At 38.5% G+C, this 9921-nt stretch overlaps 1 protein-coding gene across 1 annotated transcript in view; it reads left to right on the top strand.

Annotated features, from left to right (window-relative positions):
• Nucleotides 1–9921, top strand: part of TRIM37 (tripartite motif containing 37) — a 104190-nt gene that overhangs the window by 34509 nt on the left and 59760 nt on the right. Inside the window, exons 10-11 of the mRNA XM_006899431.1 lie at nucleotides 3269–3319; nucleotides 4348–4429. Coding sequence (XP_006899493.1) covers nucleotides 3269–3319; nucleotides 4348–4429 — 133 coding nt within the window. The remainder of the gene's footprint in view (nucleotides 1–3268; nucleotides 3320–4347; nucleotides 4430–9921) is intronic.

Below are 9921 nucleotides of genomic sequence, written 5' to 3'. Positions count from 1 at the left end.
GCAGTGCGATTGGCATAGGATAGAGCAGGGTTTAGGGCTGTTGTACATAGGGTCACTATGAGTCGCAAACGACTCGATGGCACATAACAACACAACAACAGCATCTCCCAGGTTGCAGCTACAGGAGTTAAACTGTTGACCTTTTGTTTTATCAGCCAATCCACCACCTTAACCATTTGCCACCAGGGCTCCTTTAGGAGTCTTTAGTCTAGCCTACTCTTGTTGAGTCAGTTCTGACTCATTGCTGCCTTTCATTGGGTTTCTGAAGTTGTAAATCTTTGTAGGAAAGGATTACCTATCTTTTCCCCATAGAGCGTGTTGGGAATTCAAACCACTCAACTTTTGCTTCGCAGCCTGACATAATATTCACAACTCACCAGGTTTCCTTTAGGAATACTTAGCCATAGATGATTTGTATAACAGGAATGTGATCAAGACTTACAGGGTAAATGACACTTACCATGAAAAATAAAGGACCTGTTTAGCTACACAGATTGTTGTTGTATATCCTCACGTTGGAACTGACTAGTAGTAGCTGACCCATCTTTCCTCCATGGAGCATCTGGTGAATTCGAGCCTTGCGCCTTCTGGATGGCAACCTAGCTCTACTAGGCCATGATGTTTTTTGGTGTTTTTTTTTTTTTAAAAAAACAACTCAAGGGCCTTGGTTGTGCTATAGGTTAAACATTGGGTTGCAAATGGAAAGGTCATTATAGTGTAAACCCCGCAGCTGAGATAGTATGCTCCTGTAATGATTTTTATAGTCTCAGAAATTCTGTAGATAATTCTACCCTATTTTGTATCAGAAATGGTTTGACAACAGTGAGTTTAGTATTTTTTTAGCAGTCTTAATGTGACATGATTGATGGTTTTTATATTGTTTTGTAACTCCTACCAAATGATTTGATGAGACTCTGCAAATAAGCAGCTCCAGTTGCCTAGTGGTAAGTATCTATACTGCAATCCTGAAGATAAACGATTTAGAATTTACCAGCTGCTCTATTAGAGAAGGTTGGGCAATTTCTTCCCGTTTGGTTACTGTCTCTGAAAACCTGCTGGAGGGTCACCTGTGGGTCATTTCCCACTCAGTGGCGAACAACAACAATAATAACATGCAGATAAGGAGTTCTGGTGGCCTAGTGGTTAAGAGTTGCATTTGTGTCTTCTAGGTTGCAACACCCCCATGATACATCTTCAAGGATATGAACATGTATGGCCAAGCACAATCAATAAGAGTGCATCTAAATTCCAAAATCAATCTCCATAATAGTCTGTGTGTTTCCTACTGCCAAAGGGGCCCTTTAGAATAGTGAGAGAAGATCTTCACCCTGAAACCCACAGCGTCCCTTTTCAGCAGGAAGTAGCTAAGAGAATACGCCATCCCCTTTTCCTTATGAATCAGGGTGAAGTCTCTCTCAGGGAGGAGTGATAGGGAATGGCAAAGGACACATCGACAAAGGAGATTAATCAGAACTGACTTTGACAAGCACTGTGGCAACTGGACAATTAAAACAGACATTCGGATGGCGGGGAAGAAGAACAAACTGGGGAGGAGGGTAGAGAGAATGGTGCGGCAATGAAGGAGTGAAAGCCCAGAATCCCTGTGAATGTTCATTGAAACTAATAAAATTTAATAATAATTAAAAAAAAAAAAGACTTGCATTGCCGACTGAAAGGCTGGTGATTCCTCTTCTGCTAGCTCCTCGTCAGGAGAAAGATGGAAAATCTCTTGTGACATTTATAGCGTCTGAAACCTGATTGAAGACTTAAAATGAACAATTTGGAGGTAGGAAAGGGAGATATCACAACCAATAACAAGACAAGTGTGGAGCAAATTATGTTCTTTGGAACTGAGGTCCTTGTGCTGAGAACCTCCTAAATTCTGAACCAGAGAACTATGGAGAGAATACAGGTCTAGATGCTTAAGAGCATCCATGGAGAAATAGCAGCAGCAGCACAGGAGATGGCACAGTGGGCTTCTCAACTCATGGAGCCAGAGAGCTGAGAAAAGGAGGCTTAATGGGGTAGTGGGTAGTAAGGTGCCTGTTTACTGCTAAAGAGTACCAGCAGCTTGTAAAGAGTCCTAATGAGCTAACGAGTATTACTAAACTTAGTCATGCAGGGCATGAATTAAGCAGTGAGTTTGATTTTCTTGAGAGGTGTGTGTGTGTGTGTGTGTGTGTGTGTGTGTGTGTTTTTATATATTTGCGTCCCTTTTTTTGGTTTTGGGCTTTTTTAAGAAGGGAATTCATGTTTATTCTTTTTTTAAATTATTTTTAATGAAAATATAAAGAGACTTTGAATTTCCATTCATTCATTGTTACACTTTTCTCCCTTCCCATCCCTCACCCCCAGTACACTCTTCTCTTTGAAAAGAGAAAGAAAAGTTCCCCCATTGTTTTACAATCTCTGCCCCAGGTCCACTCCACTATGCAGCCTTCCTTCTGGACTCCTGTCATGACAATAATACCTAATCACATATCCCTTTTAAACAGTTTCCTCCCTCATCTGTTTCAATGCAGTATACATTATTTATCCCATCATTCTCAATGTCCCCCCAACATCAATGTCAGTCCTGTTTTACAACAGTGGCACCATGCACTATTTGTCCCTTTGTGACAGAGATATTTCACTCCAGGGTCACCCATTATGAATAATACTGCATTAGTTCCTTGTTTTTCAAAGCAGCATAGTATCCATTGTGTGAATATACCACAGCTTCTCTATCCATTCGTTTGTTGATGGACACGTAGGTTGTTTCCAAGTCCTTGCTATTGTGAACAAAGCCGTAATAAACATCGGTGTGCATATATCTGCTTGGATATTAGTTATGCTCTCTTTGGGGTATATTCCCAGTAGTGGAATTGCTGGGTCAAATGGTATCTCTGTTTGCAACTTTTTCAGAAAGGGCCATACCGCTTTCCACAGTGGTTGCACCATTTTACACTTCCACCAACAGTGAATAAGGGTTCCAGTTTCTCCACAACCTCGCCAGCATTTGTTGCTTGCTCTTCTGTTAAATTTTGCCTTTTTGACTGGGGTGAAATGATATCTCATAGTTGTTTTGTTTTTCCTTTTATCTTTTTTTGAAAGAAAAACTAGGATCTATATGAATTATTTGGTTTAATAGGTTTAATAAGTCTATAAAAACATTTCTTAGACTTAGTATCCTAACATTTGTAAGATGTTATTTAAAAATTTGCTTTATTTTTTTAACTAAATAAAAATTTAAACGAGCGAAGTGTTTTGTTTTGTTTTTCTCTCCTAGTGAATTAGTGCCATCTTATGATTCAGCCACTTTTGTTTTAGAGAATTTTAGGTAAGTTTTGATAACTACTTTTTTACTATAAGAAAAGTCATTTGTGGGTAGGATAAAGATATAGTGAAGTGTATCACTGAGTTAGTATTCTTAGAAGAAACAAGGTTCCTATGAGAAGCATAAAGTTCATTTTTCTAGACTATTTTGTCTTTACTGACAATGTATGTGGTTGGGAAAAAGGACCCATTTTAAAGAAGAACGTCTGAAAAAAATTTGTCTACGTAGCCTTTGCTAAGGCAGCAGAGGAAGGATTTGAATGGTCTGGGAGTTTTTCTGCCTTTTTCTCAGAAATAAAAGCTTGGAAAAATTCTTTTTGAGATCTTTATGTCTTAGCTCAAAAAAAATTTGTAGGTTGTGCAATTTGTGTGTTAATTTTATTAGCCTTTATGGCTTTTCCTAAGTTGAGAAGCAGAAATCTTTACTCCCAAAGACTCATGGGGGCTTCTCTACAAGGATAGCATGGAAGTAAGAAGCTAAGAATACAAGGCTTTTGTTTTCTCTCCTACCTAAGTCTTGCCTTACAGAGAGAAGTTCCAAGTAGATGGTGATAATCATAAAAGGAATGGTAAACTTTAAGAATATACAGTTCTATGTTAATTTTATTTTTTTTCCTGCAGGGATAATTTTGTTATTAATATATTACTGGTTTTGATACATTTTCCCAACGTTAATAAGGGTTGTCCTTGTTTTTCCATTTATCAAAGGATGTGAAAGGATGTTATAGGGGTGTGAAAAAGTATCACATTCTCATTTTTGTTAGTTTTTAGTAGTAACATACGTTGCTTGTTGACACAATAATTGTATTCAGGATATTCCTTTTCCCCTTAAAACAGTGAAATCTTGAATTGTTCCCTTACTTTGCTTGTCAAGAAAAATACTTGACAATAAATATGTAACAATAGGTGAAGGGCAATATATAACATAAATGAATTGGTTGATTTAGATTTTCTTGTTTCTTTTTTACAACAATTTTGTTCTTGGGATTTGGTTGGGTTTTTTGTTTTTTTGGTTTTTTTTTTCTTTTTTAGCACTCTGCGCCAGAGAGCGGATCCTGTTTATAGTCCACCACTTCAGGTTTCAGGACTCTGCTGGAGGTTAAAAGTTTACCCAGTAAGTTTCTACGTTTCTGATAAATTTAGAAACCATAGTCTTTCTGGGTTCTGTAGATACCGTTTCACTCTTTAATGATCTTGAAAATGTTTTTTAGAATGTGTAATCATGAGGGTATGTTACAACTACCTGAAAGTACAATATGAATAATGTGAGTGCTGACATTTCACTGAATTTTATTTCTTAGTTCTAGAGTGATAGTCCCTAGTCAAGAAAGTCTTTGATTTCTTGTTAACATTTTTTTAAAAGTAAGATACAGATAAAGAAAATCATCCAAATATATGTTAATTGTGTACTCATGGTATATTTCTGTGTATTCCTTTATACATTTCTTGAAAATTGATGACTTGGTCAAATAGTGTGATGAGAGTTATTTTAGATACCTTTGGTGAAAATATAAGCATGTCAAGTAACCCCTCATTTGTGGTATTAGCAGTTATTCATGTTCATTGCCTAGGTCTGTTAATTCATTGGACATTGTACAATTATAATTTCTTTTTCATGTTAGAATAATTTATTAGGAACTCTGGTGGCCTGGTGGTAAGAAGCTGCACAATAATCCCAAAGGTGTGCAGCTCAAATCCAGCAGCAGCTTCACTGGAGCGTCAGCTGTGAGTCAGTTCGGACTCATTGGTACACAACAGAATAATTAATTATAAAGAGGTGTTTTCTCTCATCTACTGTTTGGTTACCTGCTGTTTAGATAGGAGAGGTAGAATGAATGATTGATTCTTTAATTTGCCAGTTTTTCGTCTTACCCACTGAAGATGACTAGTTACATTTTAGATTTTATTTTTTTTTAAATTTATTGTTAATTTCAATGAAAATTTACAGAGACTGGATTTCCATTCATTCATTGTTACACTTTTCTCCCCTCTAGTATACTACTAGAAAAGTAAAATAAAAATTCTTTCATTGTTTTACAATCCCTCCCCCTAGGTCCACTCCACTATGCAGCCTTCTCTCTGGACTCCTGTCACGACAAAAATACCTAATCACATATCCCTTTTAAACAGTTTTCTCCCTCATCTGTTTCAGTGCAGTATACATTATTGAACCCATCTTTCTCAGTCTCCTCCCAACCCTGATGTCAGTCCTGTTTTACAAAAGTGGCACCATGCAGTATTTGTCCTTTTGTGACTGAGATACTTCACTCAGCATAATGTCCTCCAGGGTCACCCATTTTGAATAATATTGCATGAGTTCCTTGTTTTTCAATGCAGTGTAGTATTCCATTGTGTGAGTATACCACAGCTTCTCTATCCATTCATTTGTTGATGGGCACTTAGGTTGTTTCCAGATCCTTGCTATTGTGAACAAAGCAGCAATAAACATGGGTGTGCATATATCTGCTTGATTGTCAGTTATGATCTCTTTGGGATATATTCCCAGTAGTGGAATCGCTGAGTCAAATGATAACTCTATTTGCAACTTTTTAAGAAAGCGCCATACCACCTTCCATAATGGTTGTACCATTTTACACTCCCACCAACAGTGAATAAGGGTTCCAGTTTCTCCACAACCTCACCAGCATTTGTTGCTTGCTGTTCTGTTAAATTTTGCTTTTTTACTGGGGTGAGATGATATCTCATAGTTGTTTTGACATTTTAGAGTATTTATATATTTCTTATGTTTAGGAAAGAATAGATTTATGCATAGTTACTTTATAGTTTTTCATGTTGACCCGGAGTCATTTTAACAGTCACAGTCTGTTAGCTTTCTTACTCTCATATATGGTGGTTATTGTTATATTGGTTTATTTCTGGGCGTAGGTGGAAGGAAAAGAAGAGCAGGTTGTACCTGAATATTTCTTTTTGTTTAGGAGAAAATAAATCAAGTGATTGCTGTAATGTTGTGTCATCAAGTTGCCTGCAACTCATCATGACCCTATGGACAACAGCTCTGAAGCCAGTCTCACTGACTCTGACACACCTACCCCTATTTCCTTAGTTACTGTATCAGTCCATTTCATCTGGGATCTTTCTCTCCTGCACTGTCCCTCTACCCTTTCAAGCACGACATCCTTCTCCAAGTATTGGTTTCCCCTGGCCACATACCTGAAATAATGTGAGACAGAGCTTCAAAATTCTAGCTTCCAAGGAGGAACTTGGTTTTACCCTGCCCAAGACAGATTTTTAAAAAATTTTTTTTTGTTTGTTTTCTTGGTGATCCAAGACTCTTCACCAGCACCACAACTCAAAGGCATCTAGTCGTCTTCTGTTATCCTTAGTTATTGTCCAGCTCCCTGATGCATAGCAAGTAATTTCAAAGACCGTGGCTTGGATCAGGTGCACCTTAGTCTCTAGATTGACACCGTTGCTACTCTGTACTCAGGAGAGGTCCTTGACAGCAGATTTTTCAAGTACAATTCATCTTTTGATTTTCTGACTGCTAGTATGTAGAGTGTTGATTGTGGAGCCCAGCAGGCTGTTGTCGTTAACACCCTCCATCTTCTCCATCTGTCATGGTGCTGCCAATTGGCCTAGTGGTAAGAATCTTGATTTTCTTGATGTTGAGCTTCAATCCATACTGACGACTGCAGTCCTTTACTTTGTGCAGCAAGCACTTCTGGTCCTCCTCAGTTTCAGCAAACAAGGTTGTGTCATCTGTATAACATAGGTTGTTAATGAGCCTTCCTCCAATCCTGATGCCACATTCATCCTCAAAAAGCCCAGCCTCCTGGATGATCTGTTCTGCATATAGATTAAAAAGGTATGGAAACAGGATCCATCCCTGACACACTCCTTTCCTGATTTGGAACCATGCAGTTATTTCCTTGCTCTGTCTGAGGACTGCTTCCTGGTACAAGTACAGGTTTCAGTAAGCACAATCAAGTGTTCTGGGATTCCCATTCTCCTCAAATTTAGCTACAACTTGTTGTGATCCACACAGTCAAATACATTTGCATAGTTAATGAAACACAGATAGACATTCCTTTGGTACTCTTTGCTTTCTGTCAAGTTCCGTCCTACAGAAGATTTTTTTTTTTAATTTTGGTGTTTGGTTTAATCTCTTCTATGTTACATTTATATTACCTTTCTTCTGCTATTAGGATACGTTCTTCAAGTAAGGTTATTATTTCCAAAACAGCAAATGATAGTGTATTTCTTTATCAGCCATTTTGCTTCAATTTACATATTGTAGTCTCAATATGGGATCACTTAATGCGCCATCAATAGGGTTACTAAATACAGTTCAAATAACTTATACTCTACCTATTTCTTCCTCTCTAATTTAAAAAAAATAATTGATCTGCAGTGTCTTAACATGTATCTATTTCATTTTATATGATGTCTTTTTTAATCTTTATATAATGGGGGATGTTATGTTTTTCACTAGTACTTTTCTTTCTGTCTCTAGCTAGTTTGATATTCTTTGATGTTCAAAGTTGTTTTCTAGTAGATTGAAATTAAGATGGCCCATAGGAGCCCTATATCCCTTGCTCTTTTAAACTTGAAAGCCTTAATGTATTTTCTTAAGTATATTACTCTGTTTTTTTGTTTCTTACTTGAGACCCTTTAGGAACAAGGTGGGCTAAAATTGAAGGGACTAATAGATACTCAGTGTATCCCTGTATAGTCCTATCTCAGTAGGCAAAGGAATTGAGTAATAGGATCTCTGCTCCCAGTGATCTGAGTCTGGTAAAGGGAAAAAGAAATTAAATAAGGACTTATAATATACAATCTTTTTTAGAAAACAGTGGAATGAGAAAATTGCTGTGACAAGAGAAGGATTATTATTATTATTATTATTTTTTTTTTTTTGGCTGAGTACAGTGTACTCTATTGATGCTACATAATAAGATGGGCTCTCTAAGCCCCTCCCCTTTCTTAGGAGGATTTGATGGAAACTTGTGTCAAGGATGTGAGATTCTCAGTGTGTGGGAGGATCAAGTTGGGGCAAGGACTCCCTAGCAGCTGAGGGTCTCTCTCTCTCTTCTAGTGCTGTTGCTGGGGCCTGTGGTCCAAGGGGCTCTTATTCTTTGGAGGCCATGTGAACTATCAGGTCGACCACCCAGTTGCTGTAGCCAAATTCATTGTCATACCAGGAAATGAGTTTGACTGAGTGGTTGTTCAGGGCAATGCCAGCCCCAACATCAAAGGTGGAAGAGTGGCTATCACTATTAAAAGTCACAGGAGACAACCTGGTCTTCAGTGTATCCCAGGATGCCCTTGAGGAGCCCTTCTGATGCCTGCTTTACTACTTTCTTGATGTCATCATATTTGGCAGCTTTCTCCAGATGGCAGGTCAGGTCCACAGCTGACACATTGGGGGTGGGGACGTGGAAAGCAATGCCGGTAAGTTTTCCATTCAGTTCAGGGATGACCTTGCCCAGGGCCGTGGCAGCATTAGTAGATGCAGGGATGATGTTCTGGGCAGCTCCATGGCCATCACGCCACAACTTTCCAGAGGGGCCATCCACAGTCTTCTGGATGGCAGTGATGGCATGGACTGTGATCATGAGTCCGTCTACAATGCTGAAGTTGTCATGGATGACCTTGGACAGTGGAGCCCAGCAGTTGGTGGTGCAGGAGGCATTGCTGACAATCTTGAGAGAATTGTCATACTTTTCGTGGTTCATGCCCATCACCAACATGGGGACATCTGTAGAAGGAGCAGAGATGATTACCCGTTTGGCACCACCCTTTGAGTGAGCCCCAGCCTTCTCCAAGGTTGTGAAGACACCAGTGGACTCCACATCATACTCAGCACCAGCATCACCCCACTTGATGTTGGCGGGATCTCACTCCTGGAAGATAGTGATGGCTTTCCCATTGATGACCAGCTTCCCATTCTCAGCCTTGACAGTGCTGTTGAACTTGCCATGGGTGGAATAATATTGGAACATATAGACCGTGTAGTTGTGATCAGTGAAGGGATCATTGATGGTGACAACATTCACTTTGCCAGAATTAAAAGAGACCTGGTGACCAGACGCCCAATGCGACCAAATCCGTTTTCTCTGACATTCATCATCGTGTCTCAGGGATGTGGCTGAGCCTGCACGAGAAGAGAGGGCAGTCTGGATTGACGAGGAGCAGAGAGCTGGATTATTACTTTTGTAAAATTCTCTGTAATAGAGATTTACATTTTTTCTCAGTCCTCAAACAGAATCTTAAATGACTTCTATGGAATCATACAGTATAGAACATGAAGAAATGATATATAATTATTTTCTTTTTTTAATATTTTACATTCCTTTTACATTTTTATTTTTGTGTGTACTGTCTAATTGTATCTGATTGGTACAGAAGGAGATTGTCCCTCCTTCTCCAGTAGAGCATTACATCTAATTATTTTCAACACCAAATGTTTTTTCTTTTTTGAGGTTTTCAGAGTATTATTGTTTTTGTTTCACTGATTTTTAGGATTGAGTATTTGTGTTTTTGCTTTTTTTATTATTTTTTTCCTTTTTACAGATTTGTAAGAGCTCTGTATAAAAGTTGTTAACCAGAAAAAAAAAAAAGTTGTTAACCAGCTCTTGTGTTATT

The sequence above is a fragment of the Elephantulus edwardii genome, unplaced genomic scaffold, assembly GCF_000299155.1.
Source record: "Elephantulus edwardii isolate Elephantulus edwardi_28Jun2011 unplaced genomic scaffold, EleEdw1.0 scaffold00257, whole genome shotgun sequence".
Classification (NCBI taxonomy): domain Eukaryota; kingdom Metazoa; phylum Chordata; class Mammalia; order Macroscelidea; family Macroscelididae; genus Elephantulus; species Elephantulus edwardii.
Note: the sequence above shows the minus strand (reverse complement) of the source record. Positions and strands in the feature narration are given on the sequence as shown.